Genomic DNA, 17,597 nt, shown 5'->3' with positions numbered 1-17,597 from the left:
TACCACTGTATGAAAGGAAGCAGCTTCCTCGGTATATTCCCCCGGGGACGAAAGGTCCCACTCAGGGGAAGTGTCCAGCCCACTGGCCGACTCCAGTCCACGCAGCCCATCACCCGAGTCCTCTAGCTCTCCTTCCTCTAGGGCTCGTTGGTACTCCTGCTCCTCTAGTACCCGGAGAGCACGCCTCCTTGAATGCAGTCGTTGCTCAATCCGCGGAGTCGACAACACCTCCGCCGAAGTCGGAGATCGGCGCCGATCTTCCGAAGCCACCGACGCCGCATCCGGCGCCACAGGTAACTTCGGCGCCGACTGAAGAGCAGATGAAACGGATGGACCCACCGGAGTCACAGGCCGAAATCTCGACGTCGACGGGATGGAAATCCCTGGGGCCAATCCCTCCGAAGCCATCGGAGCGGCCACCGGCGCCGACACTGGCGCCGAGCCCACGTTCCCAAACGGGAGAAAGGGCATAAAGGGTGCCGGCCGAAGAGGCGCAGGATCACCCAAAGAAAAGGCCAAAGGCCCAGCCGGAGCACCCCCTGGAGCCATCTGTTGGAAGATGGCATACATCGCATTCAAGAATGCGGAACTATCGGCTCCAGGGGTGGGAAAAGCCGGATACAGGGGTGCCTGACTCGGAGGCGACCCCGACGCCGGCCTCGGCGTCTGCGCCGGAGAAAACACCTGAGGCTCCAATACCTCAATCACCGACGCCTGTCCAGGCGAAGTTGGAGACGTCGGAGAGAGCAACGGCGTCGAAGGATGCGGCGTCACCGTGGGGCTGACCTCCCATGTCCTCCGGCGCCGATCCGGAGACCTGGAACGAGCCTCCCTTGAATGACGCCGAGATTCTCTACGGCGCCGGGAGTCTCGATGACGCCGATGTCTTGGAGAAGACTTTTTCTTGTGATGCTTCTCCTTTGACTTGGCCATAAACAGCTTCGCCTCGCGTTCTTTAATGGCCTTCGGATTCATGTGCTGACACGAATCACAAGTCGAGACGTCGTGGTCGGAGCTCAAACACCAAAGGCAATCGGAATGAGGATCCGTCACCGACATCTTGCCTCCACACTCACGACAAGGCTTAAATCCAGACTTTCTCTGCGACATTATTTCCACAGAGAAAGAGTACACAGCAAGATATACACTGTAACCGCAAGAGTAACAGTTGCTCCCTCGAAGATAACCGTTTCGAATGCACGGAAAAAAGGGAACTGACGTCCGCACGTCGTCGAGGACCTCTTATTGCCTGTATGACGTCAGACGGCGTCGCGTGCGAGACAGTGACGTCCTCGTCGACGTGCAGAGACTAGTAAGAAGATTTCCGTAGAATGCTGGCGCCATGGGAGTATTCATGAGGTGAGGAATCCACAGGTAGTTGTATCCATCAGAAAAGAAGACTTTCTCAGTCGGGCCCAAAAATACAGCCAGTTGTTTCGGCTCCGAAGCTGGATGCCGTGGGTTCGACTTCGAAGAGTGGGGATGCCGACTCAGTTCGGAAGCTAAGCTTTTGGTGGACTTGCTCGACTCCAGTATCAACGGAGGTGTGGCCTTTTTCAGCGCCTAACCCGAAGGACGGTCGACGAGAATCTTCTTTCAGGTCGAACTTTGGCTCTCTGGCAGTGGTGCACCCAAGGCCTTTGAGGACTTTTTATCAGTGGGCGTAGGGGCAGTCGTCGTCACGTGCTGACCAGCAGTGATGAGTCTATCTTCCTCCGAGTCTTCTTCGGAGGCGGTGTCTCTGATGGAAACTGCCGCCTGTGTCTGTTTTTCCTTCATGGTGTCGATATGTTCGGTACTCTTCAACACCATTTCCAGTCTCCTGGCTCTCCAGTCACACAGATTCTTTTTGGATCCAAACGATTGACAGGCCTCGCAATCCTCTTCTCTGTGATCGGGGGAAGGACACAGATTACATACAAGGTGTTGGTCTGTGTATGGAAATTTTGCGTGGCATCAGGGACAAAATCAAAATGGGAGTCCGATCCATCAGGCTTTGACGTGGTAGGCCTGAACAGGCCCGAGTCGGGCACACGAGCCCAGAAGGGCAAAATGTAGTTTTCGACTGTACTATTGGTTCGACTATGGGTGACAGTCAAAGAAGTTATCGAAGGTTTCCGAATCGAAATCTCGGAGCGAGAGGAAACACGCCCGAACCAGACAGCGGAAAGAAAACAATCTAACAATGGAATCAATGCCCATGTGCAGTATGACCAAGAGGAGGAGTCACTCGATCCCGTGACTCCGAAAAGACTTCTTCAAAGAAAAACAACTTCTAACACTCCGAGCCCAACACTAGATGGCGGAAGTAATGCATAGCACGTGTATCTGCAGCTACACATGCCATCGAACATATATATATAAATCTTATTATCAAAAAGGCGAAAGATCCGTGGCCAATATTGCAACCTATCATTCGACTGCTCTCCTAAACACAATCACAAAAGTCAATGCGAAAATTTCAGGGATGCAACTTGACCATCTACTCCCTAGTGTAACTGACCCCTACCAGGTTGGTTTTATCCACATTTGCCAGAGAGCATTTAGCATCCGGTGCCTCGCCAAACTGCCCGAAAACGTCCGGAGTGAATAACCCCTCCCTCCTATCAGCATTAGAAGCTGGGAAAGCATTTGACAGAGTGAGCTGGGTGTTTCTCAGGACAGTGTTTGACAAGCTTCGCTTAGGTCCTGCTATGACAGACAGGATTATGGTGGCATATACAATTTCAACATCATTTTTACGGATCATAAGTCAATGCACTGATCCCATAAAACTAGGCAGAGGCACCGGACAAGAATGACCTCTAACTTCACTACTCTTTCCCCTACTGGTGGAGCCCTTTAATATGGTAATAGGTCACTCAAGGGATTTCAGGCATCCCATTAAGAGACTGCATACAAAAAGTCAACTAATGATGTCCTTCTCACATAACTGATCCCTCCACATCCACACCACCCTTGATACAAGTAGTTGACAGTTTTGAATTAGCACCAGAATTCAAATCAATAAGGGGAAAGAAGAAAAAAAAATACACACACACACATCCTTCACCTAACAAGACCTTTTAGTCAGCACATTCAAACATTAGTCCCATTCCAATCCATCAAATACTGGGGACTACTCTCATGAGTAATCTTGATGGGTGGATGAAAGCTAATTGAGCAGACTATTGCAGAAAAATACTTGACGATGTCAGGAGACAGCACTGCTTATCGCTCCCTATCCCCATAGCCTCACTAGATATAACAATGCTGCAATCTAAACTACGCACCTTAATTTGAGTTGGCCAGAAACCCTGTATATCCAATAAATTCCTCATGCTTCCCAAAGATAGGGGTGAATTGGCATGCTCCAGTCCAATGGAATATTACTGGGCAGCACACTGATACATCTATCACATGATGAGAACTCCTAGACAGCTAACTGACCTTTTATTTGGAGGGTAAATAAGGAGGTCACTCAGCTAACTCACTTTGGTTTCACAAGTTACAGATAACACTGGCTATGGAATAGATAACACATAGACCAAATCCTTCAGCAAGAAATATAGCATCTAATGGCAACCATTCAGACTATATGTCCCGCCTAGAATACCTATATTACATAGCTTATAAATTTCAAGCACTGTATCTATACACCTAAATTGCAAATAGTCAGATGCTGGTAAGGTCCGTAAGCAACTTTTTATCCCCACATTATAGTGGGCCTATTTTTGACATCACAGTGTCAAATCCAGATGGAGTGTCAAGACCCGCTTGGCAGGTCTATTGGGGTTTTTATGCAACATTGAGGGAGGACTTTAAAGCAGGGAAACAGAGTAGAAAACTATTAGGGCATATCCACTCTCTGGTTGCTGAAAACTCAACTTTAATCTCCCGGACTTCTGTCTCAGTTTGCTGCGGGTACAGGGACTACCTAATACTGGATTTTAGAGGTAGATGTAGGAGGACACTAGGGTTATCATGGTACTCTCCCCACACACCTCCCAAGCCCTCAGAGTTCACATTTACCGAGCCGAAGACTTTGTCCATCTTGAAGAGGGACAGGTGGGCAGGGTTAACCCAGAGAATCTTTATTGGTTAGGGCATCCCCAGGGTCATTCTTCCATTTTTGCCAGGTACAAATGTGGCATTTCCAGGAACCTACTTATTAACACTCCTGGACCAGTGGAAGATAAGAGGAATGGACCTGCTGTTTGAGAACAGGCAATAAAAGGTGCTTCATGCACTATAGTCAAGGCAGTGTACACTGAAGACAAATAACTTAACATGCAAGTATATGGCAAGTGCACGCTACCAAATTCAGTGGCACAGCAAAGGTACAATCAGCCTTAATTTAAAGCAGAAAAACACTGACCTCACCTTCGGCTTTGTATTAAAAGAGACCCATTACAGGGTTGCAGTGAGCTCCTTGCACCTCTGAGCACTAGTGACACTGAATCTTGTGACCCTAATCATTCCATGTACCACTGCTGTCTTCTTCACTGTTGGCATGAATCTCTTATCCCTCCTCACACCTTTTCTTATCTATATCCACTTCTCTTGCTCATCAGTACCTCATTCCTCTCTTTTTCTAAAGTTTGTCATGTCTCCTTGCGCTCCTTATCTTCCCCTCTTTTCTTTCTCCCTTTCCACTCTACTCTTCCTCTCCCTCATCCTGCCTCCTCTCTTCAGTCTACATCCTACCATTCTCTCTTCCCAATACGCTCTAATCTCCTTGTCCTCTCTCTCATTCTACCCTTTCTCCATCAAATCAATATCTTGACTATGCTTCTCTTCTACTCTTCTCGTTCTTATCTAGGATGTCCTTGGTTGTCATCTTTGTCTACCTAGCTCCTTTTTTTAAAAGTCTGTTTTATTCAAGCTGTTACATTCGAAGAACACAACTACAAAACACCCTCCCCCGACCCCCCACCTGATGAAAGCTCTTAGGCAGCAATTATGTGGAAAACCACTTGCATGAAAGTTCCCTCTTTCTGGGCATGGTTACCCCCATTTTCTGCCTGTTGTAAGTATGTTTGACTGTGTTCACTGGGATGCTGCTAACCAGGACCCCAGTGATTATGCTCTCTCCCTTCAAACTTGGTTACTCGAACCACATACACCCCCACATTTGGGATACTGGTGCCCCCATGTAAGTCCCTAGTATAAGGTACCAAGGGCATAGGGATACAAGTGGATTCCCATGGGCTGCAGCATGTATTATGCCACCCATGGGGAGCATATGTAAGGTGTATCTCCAGGCCTGCCAATGCAGCCTGAGTGAAAGGGTGCCCGCACCCTTTTCTCTACAGATCACTGCACCAGGTCACTGTAAGTCACCCGTATGGTAGGCCTGCCTAGCCCAGAGGGCAGGGTGCAAGTACCTGTGTGTGCGGCACCCCTGCACTAGAATAGCTGCTCCCACGAACTCCAGTTCCATTTTCCTGGACTTTATGAGTGCAGGGACGCCATTTTATGTGTGTACTGGACATAGGTCACTACCTATGTCCAGTTACATAATGGTAGCTCCAAACCTGGGAATGTTTGGTATCAAACATGTCGGAATCACAGTCCAGTTGCCAATATTGGAAGTATGATTCCATGCACTCCGGGGGCTCCTTATAGGACCCCCAGGACTGCTCCGCCTGGCTTTCTGGGGTTTTGCAGGCAGCCCACGCTGCTGCCACCTTTCAGACAGGTTTCTGCCCTCCTGCTGCTTGAACAGCTCAAGCACAGGAAGGCAGAACAAAGTATTTCCTTTGGGAGAGGGGGGTAACCCCTAGCTGTTACATGGCTTGAAAGGGGCAGCCTCCCCATGCCACTTGTATTCTTTGAAGGGCACATTTGATGCCCTCTGTGCATAAACCAGTCTACACTAGTTCAGGGGCCTACAGTCCATGCTCCAGCGTAAAACTGGACAATGGAAAGGGGAGTAACCTCTCCCCTGTCCATCACAACCCCAGGAGTGGTGTCCAAAGCTCCTCCAGAGGGTCACTGGGTTCTGCCATCTTGAATCCAAGGTGAGCAGGGGCCTCTGGGAGCATCTGAGTGGCAAGGTCGGGCAGGTGACATCACAGCCTCCTCCTGGTAGGTGGTCACCTGGCTAAGTGACAAATCTCCCTTTCAGGAAGATTTAGGGTCTCCCTCTTGGGTGGGTCCTAAGATTCGGGTTGCACGATTGCAGCAGGGCTCCTCTGCAACCTCTACTTCGACGTCTAGCCACTGGAACTGTGACTGGACCCTCCAGGAACAGACAATCTGCTTCCATGACTAAGACTCTGCTTGCAACATTGTGGTTCTTCTGCGGCGTGGGACCCTTCTCCAGTTGTGCTGCATGGGCTCCTCTACGACTCTTGGTTCCTATTTCCAATGGGTCTCCTGTGGGGGCTGCCTTTTCTTCTGTGGACTCTCTGCCTTGCTCAGGGTCCCCCTAGGTCAGCTCCCGTGGGTTGAGTCCTCCTGGACCATTCTGGTCTCTTGCAGCTCCACTTCTGCTTCACTGCGACCTCTGCCTTTGCAAAGGCTTGTTGGTGCTTCTTCATGCCACTAACTGACTGCTATCTTCCATCCGGCGGGGGATGTCAACCGCATCCTCCAGTAACTCTTCTCCACCTTCAGGGCTGCACTGCTGACCGTCTTCGTCCTACCGTCGACCAACTCCTACGGCCACAGAAGGGTGGGTAGTGGCTCTAGCCCCTTACTGGACACTTCTGTGACTTCTGGACTTGGTCCCCTTCTTCCACAGGTATTCCTCTTCAGGAATCCACCACTGGTTTCTTTTAGTCTTGTCTGGGTGTTGCATTTTCCTCTTTTTCGTCCTTTTGGGTGGTTTGGGGAAAATCCAGTAACGTAAATCCTTCTTCCTTGTCGCTGGAGGGCACAGTGGTACTTAACTTTGGGGTTTCCTAGTTCCGCCAGACCCTCTCTACACATTCCACTGACCTAGGTGGGGGTCCTGCATCCGCATTCCATATTTCTTAGTACATGTTTGGGCTTACCCCAGGTTCACTATTGTCTATTGCTATTTGCACTGTTTTCTATTGCTATCTATGCCTATTTCTGATTATTAATGTACATAGCTAGTGTGTTACTTACCTCCTATTGGAGGGTTGCCTCTCTATACTTTTTGGTAATTGTGTCACTAAAATAAAGTACCTTGTGAGTACAGTAGTATTGCAGGAGCTTTGCATGTCTCCCAGATAAGCCTTGGCTGCTCATTCGCAGCTATCTCTAGAGAGCCTGGCTTCTAGACACTGCCTACACTACACTAATAGGGGATACCTGGACCTGGTATAAGGTGAAGTACTTTAGGTACCCACCACACACCAGGCCAGCTTCCTACACCACTTAACTACTGTAGTAACAAATGTTGTTACCTAGAAGATTAACCTATTGAACTAGTGCACGGGTGTTGCCCTGATAGTCTTCCAATTGTCCCCTTCAATCTTTTGCCTCCCCTCTATCACCTTTTGTTTGTGATTATCTTCCATCCTTCTATTTTTCTTTTTCTCCTTTCTATGTTTCACACCCCTTTCTTTCTTTTTCTCAGCACTTTTTGCTTATTCACATCTTCCTTTTTTACTATCTCCGTCCCATGGCATCCTCACCATACATTCCCCCTTTTCCCTCTACATTCAAATCCTTCTTACCCTTGTCATCTTCTCCAAATCTTCTTTCCTCTCCATCTTTTCATTATTTCTGTTCTTCCTATGATTTTGCTTTCGTATCCTGCACCTCTTCTTTCTTCACAGTCCCCGTTCTTATCTTTTCTTTACTTTCCCATCTTTATCAGCATTCGGTCCTTCCTAAATTGTTTGTCTATTTTCCAATGCTGGGACTTTCCTGTCTTTATTCTATCTACTTCATATCCCATTCTCACTGTACCCTTCTGTGTGTCTCCTTTATTTCCTTACTCAATATCTGTAAAGAAATGGCTCCCTGTTGCAGTTACCCCCCACTTTTTGCCTGATACTGATGCTGACTTGACTGAGAAGAGTGCTGGGACCCTGCTAACCAGGCCCCAGCACCAGTGTTCCTTCACCTAAAATGTACCATTGTATCCACAATTGGCACACCCTGGCATTCAGATAAGTCCCTTGTAACTGGTACTTCTAGTACCAAGGGCCCTGATGCCAAGGAAGGTCTCTAAGGGCTGCAGCATGTCTTATGCCACCCTAGAGACCCCTCACTCAGCACAGACACACTGCTTACAAGCCTGTGTGTGCTAGTGAGAACAAAATGAGTAAGTCGACATGGCACTCCCCTCAGGGTGCCATGCCAGCCTCTCACTGCCTATGCAGTATAGGTAAGACACCCCTCTAGCAGGCCTTACAGCCCTAAGGCAGGGTGCACTATACCATAGGTGAGGGTACCAGTGCATGAGCATGGTACCCCTACAGTGTCTAAACAAAACCTTAGACATTGTAAGTGCAGGGTAGCCATAAGAGTATATGGTCTGGGAGTTTGTCAAACACGAACTCCACAGCACCATAATGGCTACACTGAAAACTGGGAAGTTTGGTATCAAACTTCTCAGCACAATAAATGCACACTGATGCCAGTGTACATTTTATTGTAAAATACACCACAGAGGGCACCTTAGAGGTGCCCCCTGAAACTTAACCGACTGTCTGTGTAGGCTGACTAGTTCCAGCAGCCTGCCACACCAGAGACATGTTGCTGGCCCCATGGGGAGAGTGCCTTTGTCACTCTGAGGCCAGTAACAAAGCCTGCACTGGGTGGAGATGCTAACACCTCCCCAGGCAGGAGCTGTGACACCTGGCGGTGAGCCTCAAAGGCTCACCCCTTTGTCACAGCCCAGCAGGGCACTCCAGCTTAGTGGAGTTGCCCGCCCCCTCCGGCCACGGCCCCCACTTTTGGCGGCAAGGCTGGAGGGAACAAAGAAAGCAACAAGGAGGAGTCACTGGCCAGTCAGGACAGCCCCTAAGGTGTCCTGAGCTGAAGTGACTCTAACTTTTAGAAATCCTCCATCTTGCAGATGGAGGATTCCCCCAATAGGGTTAGGATTGTGACCCCCTCCCCTTGGGAGGAGGCACAAAGAGGGTGTACCCACCCTCAGGGCTAGTAGCCATTGGCTACTAACCCCCCAGACCTAAACACGCCCTTAAATTTAGTATTTAAGGGCTACCCTGAACCCTAGAAAATCAGATTCCTGCAACTACAAGAAGAAGGACTGCCTAGCTGAAAACCCCTGCAGAGGAAGACCAGAAGACGACAACTGCCTTGGCTCCAGAAACTCACCGGCCTGTCTCCTGCCTTCCAAAGATCCTGCTCCAGCGACGCCTTCCAAAGGGACCAGCGACCTCGACATCCTCTGAGGACTGCCCCTGCTTCGAAAAGACAAGAAACTCCCGAGGACAGCGGACCTGCTCCAAGAAAAGCTGCAACTTTGTTTCCAGCAGCTTTAAAGAACCCTGCAAGCTCCCCGCAAGAAGCGTGAGACTTGCAACACTGCACCCGGCGACCCCGACTCGGCTGGTGGCGATCCAACACCTCAGGAGGGACCCCAGGACTACTCTAAGACTGTGAGTACAAAAACCTGTCCCCCCTGAGCCCCCACAACGCCGCCTGCAGAGGGAATCCCGAGGCTTCCCCTGACCGCGACTCTTTGAATCCTAAGTCCCGACGCCTGGGAGAGACCCTGCACCCGCAGCCCCCAGGACCTGAAGGACCGGACTTTCACTGGAGGAGTGACCCCCAGGAGTCCCTCTCCCTTGATCAAGTGGAGGTTTCCCCGAGGAACCACCCCCTTGCCTGCCTGCAGCGCTGAAGAGATCCCTAGATCTCCCATTGACTTCCATTACAAACCCGACGCTTGTTTCTACACTGCACCCGGCCGCCCCCGCGCTGCTGAGGGTGAAATTTCTGTGTGGGCTTGTGTCCCCCCCGGTGCCCTACAAAACCCCCCTGGTCTGCCCTCCGAAGACGCGGGTACTTACCTGCAAGCAGACCGGAACCGGGGCACCCCCTTCTCTCCATTCTAGCCTATGTGTTTTGGGCACCACTTTGAACTCTGCACCTGACCGGCCCTGAGCTGCTGGTGTGGTAACTTTGGGGTTGCTCTGAACCCCCCACGGTGGGCTACCTTGGACCAAGAACTAAGCCCTGTAAGTGTCTTACTTACCTGGTGTAGGAAGTTGGCTCTGTATGTGCTATTTCAAAGTAAGGAATAGCATGCACAGAGTCCAAGGGTTCCCCTTAGAGGTAAAATAGTGGTAAAAATAGATAATACTAATGCTCTATTTTGTGGTAGTGTGGTCGAGCAGTAGGCTTATCCAAGGAGTAGTGTTAAGCATTTGTTGTACATACACATAGACAATAAATGAGGTACACACACTCAGAGACAAATCCGGCCAATAGGTTTTAGTATAGAAAAATATCTTTTCTTAGTTTATTTTAAGAACCACAGGTTCAAATTCTACATGTAATATCTCATTCGAAAGGTATTGCAGGTAAGTACTTTAGGAACTTCAAATCATCAAAATTGCATGTATACTTTTCAAGTTATTCACAAATAGCTGTTTTAAAAGTGGACACTTAGTGCAATTTTCACAGTTCCTAGGGGAGGTAAGTATTTGTTAGGTTAACCAGGTAAGTAAGACACTTACAGGGCTTAGTTCTTGGTCCAAGGTAGCCCACCGTTGGGGGTTCAGAACAACCCCAAAGTCACCACACCAGCAGCTCAGGGCCGGTCAGGTGCAGAGTTCAAAGTGGTGCCCAAAACATATAGGCTAGAATGGAGAGAAGGGGGTGCCCCGGTTCCGGTCTGCTTGCAGGTAAGTACCCGCGTCTTCGGAGGGCAGACCAGGGGGGTTTTGTAGGGCACCGGGGGGGACACAAGCCCACACAGAAATTTCACCCTCAGCAGCGCGGGGGCGGCCGGGTGCAGTGTAGAAACGAGCGTCGGGTTCGCAATGTTAGTCTATGAGAGATCTCGGGATCTCTTCAGCGCTGCAGGCAGGCAAGGGGGGGATTCCTCGGGGAAACCTCCACTTGGACAAGGGAGAGGGACTCCTGGGGGTCACTTCTCCAGTGAAAGTCCGGTCCTTCAGGTCCTGGGGGCTGCGGGTGCAGGGTCTCTCCCAGGCGTCGGGACTTTAGGTTCAAAGAGTCGCGGTCAGGGGAAGCCTCGGGATTCCCTCTGCAGGCGGCGCTGTGGGGGCTCAGGGGGGACAGGTTTTGGTACTCACAGTCTTAGAGTAGTCCTGGGGTCCCTCCTGAGGTGTTGGATCGCCACCAGCCGAGTCGGGGTCGCCGGGTGCAGTGTTGCAAGTCTCACGCTTCTTGCGGGGAGCTTGCAGGGTTCTTTAAAGCTGCTGGAAACAAAGTTGCAGCTTTTCTTGGAGCAGGTCCGCTGTCCTCGGGAGTTTCTTGTCTTTTCGAAGCAGGGGCAGTCCTCAGAGGATGTCGAGGTCGCTGGTCCCTTTGGAAGGCGTCGCTGGAGCAGGATCTTTGGAAGGCAGGAGACAGGCCGGTGAGTTTCTGGAGCCAAGGCAGTTGTCGTCTTCTGGTCTTCCGCTGCAGGGGTTTTCAGCTGGGCAGTCCTTCTTCTTGTAGTTGCAGGAATCTAATTTTCTAGGGTTCAGGGTAGCCCTTAAATACTAAATTTAAGGGCGTGTTTAGGTCTGGGGGGTTAGTAGCCAATGGCTACTAGCCCTGAGGGTGGGTACACCCTCTTTGTGCCTCCTCCCAAGGGGAGGGGGTCACAATCCTAACCCTATTGGGGGAATCCTCCATCTGCAAGATGGAGGATTTCTAAAAGTTAGAGTCACTTCAGCTCAGGACACCTTAGGGGCTGTCCTGACTGGCCAGTGACTCCTCCTTGTTTTTCTCATTATTTTCTCCGGCCTTGCCGCCAAAAGTGGGGCCTGGCCGGAGGGGGCGGGCAACTCCACTAGCTGGAGTGTCCTGCTGGGTTGGCACAAAGGAGGTGAGCCTTTGAGGCTCACCGCCAGGTGTGACAATTCCTGCCTGGGGGAGGTGTTAGCATCTCCACCCAGTGCAGGCTTTGTTACTGGCCTCAGAGTGACAAAGGCACTCTCCCCATGGGGCCAGCAACATGTCTCGGTTTGTGGCAGGCTGCTAAAACTAGTCAGCCTACACAGATAGTCGGTTAAGTTTCAGGGGGCACCTCTAAGGTGCCCTCTGGGGTGTATTTTACAATAAAATGTACACTGGCATCAGTGTGCATTTATTGTGCTGAGAAGTTTGATACCAAACTTCCCAGTTTTCAGTGTAGCCATTATGGTGCTGTGGAGTTCGTGTTTGACGGACTCCCAGACCATATACTCTTATGGCTACCCTGCACTTACAATGTCTAAGGTTTTGTTTAGACACTGTAGGGGTACCATGCTCATGCACTGGTACCCTCACCTATGGTATAGTGCACCCTGCCTTAGGGCTGTAAGGCCTGCTAGAGGGGTGTCTTACCTATACTGCATAGGCAGTGAGAGGCTGGCATGGCACCCTGAGGGGAGTGCCATGTCGACTTACTCGTTTTGTCCTCACTAGCACACACAAGCTGGCAAGCAGAGTGTCTGTGCTGAGTGAGAGGTCTCCAGGGTGGCATAAGACATGCTGCAGCCCTTAGAGACCTTCCTTGGCATCAGGGCCCTTGGTACTAGAAGTACCAGTTACAAGGGACTTATCTGGATGCCAGGGTCTGCCAATTGTGGATACAAAAGTACAGGTTAGGGAAAGAACACTGGTGCTGGGGCCTGGTTAGCAGGCCTCAGCACACTTTCAATTGTGAACATAGCATCAGCAAAGGCAAAAAGTCAGGGGGCAACCATGCCAAGGAGGCATTTCCTTACACCTGGTTAACCTAACAAATACTTACCTCCCCTAGGAACTGTGAAAATTGCACTAAGTGTCCACTTTTAAAACAGCTATTTGTGAATAACTTGAAAAGTATACATGCAATTTTGATGATTTGAAGTTCCTAAAGTACTTACCTGCAATACCTTTCGAATGAGATATTACATGTAGAATTCGAACCTGTGGTTCTTAAAATAAACTAAGAAAAGATATTTTTCTATATAAAAACCTATTGGCTGGATTTGTCTCCGAGTGTGTGTACCTCATTTATTGTCTATGTGTATGTACAACAAATGCTTAACACTACTCCTTGGATAAGCCTACTGCTCGACCACACTACCACAAAATAGAGCATTAGTATTATCTATTTTTACCACTATTTTACCTCTAAGGGGAACCCTTGGACTCTGTGCATGCTATTCCTTACTTTGAAATAGCACATACAGAGCCAACTTCCTACAATATCATTCCTCCATAGTTGCCCATGCCTCCTCCTAAGCTCTACTACATTCCAACCTTCTGTTTTTCTTCATTTCCATTGCCTTTTCACCTTATCTGTCAATTTCCACCCTGCCCCCTTGTCCTATTACTTTTCTACCTCATAGCAAGCTCCTCCACAAACCCAGTTAATGAATTTTCTAGCCTGTGCACTCGAGGTGAGAACCCTTGTCACTGATGACCTCCCCCATTCCGAGTAGCCTCTGCCTCTTATGCGGCGTGGCCCAGACCCTTGCACCTTCTGACCTCCGGTTACTGGCTTCCAACCATTATTTTGGGCGTGTGCCTTGGATCAGAGTCACTATTACAAGAATAGAGCGCTTCCTAAACTGCCCTCTGCGGGTCTGGTGCTGTTACAGGACACCGACACTCTTCCCAAGAACATATGCCTCTTTTTACTGCACCCTCTATGATGCCCTTAAGTATGACAAACTCCGAGGAATGAATGGAAGCTAGTGCATGAGCGAGATGATGCTGGCTGTGGGAGAAAGGGGTGACTTACACACCATGCCCTTTGCAAGCAGCTTTGATAAAAATTCATAGGCCACTGTGCTATATTAAGATTGTAAATTACGAATTGCAAGAAACGAAAGGCTCTGTGACAAAAGCAGTAACTCACAGAGCTATCACATAAATACAGTTCCGTTTGCTTGATACACGTTCTTTGCAGCCCGCATATTAACCCTCGTGCTTCCTTGGATGAGTCAAAACTGCCACTGGACAAAACTCTGATCTCTCTCCAGCAAGTCCATTAATGACCAGTTATCTCAACATTTTTACTGTTGCTTGACACTGTTGAACACACAGCACAACCCTAAAACCAGTCCTGCTTCATAGGGATCCTGAACTTTCATATTTGAAGGAGCTCTGATATACAATAATGAATGAAAAAGAGGATTGGAAGAAAAAAAAATGATTTGCCAAGTCTTTAAACAAAATAATCAAGTTAAAGGCAAATATTGCACACTGCCCCCGATCAACATCCTGAAATACTCCATTCTTGAATTAAAGGAAGACGAAGCCCCTTTTCTTTGGTGCATGTCCTGGGCATCCTGCAGTGCAGCATCCCACACACAAAAGAGGATTTTTCACACCTGCCACAAGTCAGTGAAATGTCTTATTATCCCTTTTGATCCTGGAAGTGGCCAGTGTGCTCCCAGAGACAGCATGGGCGCAGGGAGAGGCAAGGCTGCACACACAGCCTAACCGGATCATAGGTCATAAGGTCGACCTCCGCTGTTCAAACTACAGGGATACAACAAGCTACAAGACGCTTTTTCTTCTAATGTCCATCTGATCAGTGGAAACTGGACCTGGACTGGACTCTGTCTGCCACTGTGCGAGTCTCCAAGTGCCTAACCCGGAGTATCTGGGAGACTTCATAAGTGTCCTAGTGTGGTGGTCTGGGAGTTAACGGACTAAAGTCAAAAGGTAACATTTTTGACCCAGACGAACTTAGCTGTTGCATCTGAGCTACACTCCATCACAGTCGGCATCAAATTGAGCTTAGGTCCCAGGCTACCATGACCACTGACTATCATTGCCACTTAGTTCTCCTTGACGCTATTTCTACTTAAAACTTAAAAAAATTTAATCTCTGGTTCCCCTTTTTGGATTTTAGTTATTTTGGTGTCATTTTTTTAAAATAAATTATACTATTTTTCTAATTCGTTTTGAGACTTTATTTTGCATTTCAACTTTATCACTCTTTTAGCAGTGCATACATACTTTACACATTGCCCCCAAATTAAACCTACCTGCTCTGTGCCATAGCGACCAGGAAGTCAAGCTCTGATTTATTTACTTTAGTGGTTCACAATGACAAAGGTATTATTTGCGATGTGTACTTTACCATCTCAACTAATAACCCAATTTCTTACACTGATATGCTGCATCTGAATTTCTAACACCTAAAACCTCATGCAAGAAGTCTTAACTACTCACCCATGCTACCTAGAGTGAACAGACGAAAGGGAGTAGCTTGACTATCCAACTAGAGCGCCACAGAGATACAACTGGTAAGTAAGACTGATACAATAGTTATTGGCCAATAATTGTTGTAGGAACCTAAGAAAAGGCCTTAAAAGGGGGCATGGGGGTGAAAGGGGGGGTGTATATATAAAAATAGTTTTTTGCAGGCTTTCATTTCAGGACTTCACTTCCTTGTTGGCCACATTTTACTCCAGGCAACCTCCTAGACCTTTAAGTGTATACAGATTTATGAAACATTTTAATAACTATTGAGTACCAACAGTCAACTTCCTCATTGAATTATTTTAGCTATAAATGTACTGAAAGGCCATTTGCTGGAGATCGAAACTGTGTGCCATGAGGAACTGACTGAATAGAGACTAAGGGGGTTATTACAACTTTGGAGGAGGTGTTAATCCGTCCCAAAAGTGACAGTAAAGTGACGGATATACCACCAGCCGTATTACGAGTCCATTATATCCTATGGAACTCGTAATACAGCTGGTGGTATATCCGTCACTTTACCGTCACTTTTGGGACGGATTAACACCTCCTCCAAAGTTGTAATAACCCCCTAAGTGTCCACTTCAAAAAAGACAACATTTGAAACCATTCAACACTGCAGGCAGTCACACATAAGAGTCAAATGTATACAATCTGTTAGCACAAGAACAACATATTTTAAACTGGAAAAATTGTATAAAAAGTATACAAGCTATCAAAATGAGAAATACAAGCTATAAGGAGTACACAACATACATTGCGAAATAATAGGTATCAATAGCCATAGGGTAAAGATGAGTGTATGATACCTCTTCATTCTTCATAGAGATTCGTTGCCGAGAGCTAACTGGCTTCTTGTTGTCATCCACTTCATAATCCTCTTCATTCATCCACTCATTGAAAACATCAGTGTCTAAAATCCACCTTGCATGAACCTGATTTAAAAAAAGAAAAGAAAAAAAAAAAAGAGTAAGCAAAACCTTAGGTTACACACAAATACCACACTAGGTCCCATATGCTTATCCCTACATCATTAATGTATTCGTTTTCACTACCATAGTCATAAAGACTTCTAGCACTTTCTATGTGATTAGACTAAGACTGCTCCCAAATGTTTGTTCTAGGTCTTTCCAAATAGGCAAAACATAGAGAAACATTGCTTTTCCTACAATAGACTATTAATATGATTAATTAACCTTCCTGTGCTAACATGCAGTTTGAAAATAAAACAGTCCGCTATCTCCTGGCACATGTACGATACACAGAATACATGCAGCATATTTTTCAATTCTAAAACTGTATTTAACAAAGACAACAGGGAGCAACCTTTCTCTCCTTGGATTTTCATATGAAAAAATCAGGTCATAAGCTAAAAATCTGTACTGAAAGAAACTTTTTTCTTTCTTTTTTTTTTTTTTTTAAACAAAAAAAAAAAGCGCAGCCCTAGTCACAGGTTATAAACAGGATGAAAGCAGACTTGGCTCTTCATGAATATGAGACGCTGCTTGACCCATAATGCTATGTGAAATAAGTCGGGAAGTTAGTTTATGAAAAAGTAAGAGACTGGACTGAAAGTGTAGATTAAAATCGTTTATTTACAAAGGAAGGTGAGGGAGAAGTGTTACAGATTTGGGGAGCACGCCAAAGAACAAGGATCTAGATCATGGGTACTCGCAAAGATTTTCCCGGGGGCCAACTGCAGGAAGTTGGCTCTGTATGCACTATTTCAAAGTAAGGAATAGTATGCACAGAGTCCAAGGGTTCCCCTTAGAGGTAAGATAGTGGCAAAAAGAGATAATACTAATGCTCTATTTTGTGGTAGTGTGGTCGAGCAGTAGGCTTATCAAAGGAGTAGTGTTAAGCATTTGTTGTACACACACAGGCAATAAATGAGGAACACACACACAGACAATTCCAGGCCAATAGGTTTTTGCATAGAAAAATATCTTTTCTTAGTTTATTTTAAGACCCACAGGTTCAAATTTCACATGTAATACTTCAAATGAAAGGTATTGCAGGTAAGTACTTTAGGAACTTTGAATAATCACAATAGCATATATACTTTTCAAATAAATCACATATAGCTATTTTAAACTAGACACAATGCAATTTTCACAGTTCCTAGGGGGAGTAAGTATTTGTTAGTTTTTGCAGGTAAATAAACCACCTACGGGGTTCAAGTTTGGGTCCAAGGTAGCCCACTGTTGGGGGTTCAGAGCAACCCCAAAGTTACCACACCAGCAGCTCAGGGCCAGTCAGGTGCAGAGTTCAAAGTGGTGCCCAAAACGCATAGGCTTCAAAGGAGA

General features: G+C 47.4%; 1 protein-coding gene across 5 annotated transcripts in view; it reads right to left on the bottom strand.

Annotated features, from left to right (window-relative positions):
- The window catches only part of SMARCC1 (SWI/SNF related BAF chromatin remodeling complex subunit C1), an 845,345-nt gene that overhangs the window by 659,106 nt on the left and 168,642 nt on the right, over nucleotides 1-17,597 (bottom strand). For all 5 annotated transcript variants that reach the window (XM_069210868.1, XM_069210871.1, XM_069210870.1 and 2 more), the window contains exon 9: nucleotides 16,101-16,226. In XM_069210868.1, the coding sequence (XP_069066969.1) occupies nucleotides 16,101-16,226 (126 nt within the window). The remainder of the gene's footprint in view (nucleotides 1-16,100; nucleotides 16,227-17,597) is intronic.

This window comes from Pleurodeles waltl, chromosome 10 (genome assembly GCF_031143425.1).
Source record: "Pleurodeles waltl isolate 20211129_DDA chromosome 10, aPleWal1.hap1.20221129, whole genome shotgun sequence".
NCBI classification, from domain to species: Eukaryota; Metazoa; Chordata; class Amphibia; order Caudata; family Salamandridae; genus Pleurodeles; species Pleurodeles waltl.
Note: the sequence above shows the minus strand (reverse complement) of the source record. Positions and strands in the feature narration are given on the sequence as shown.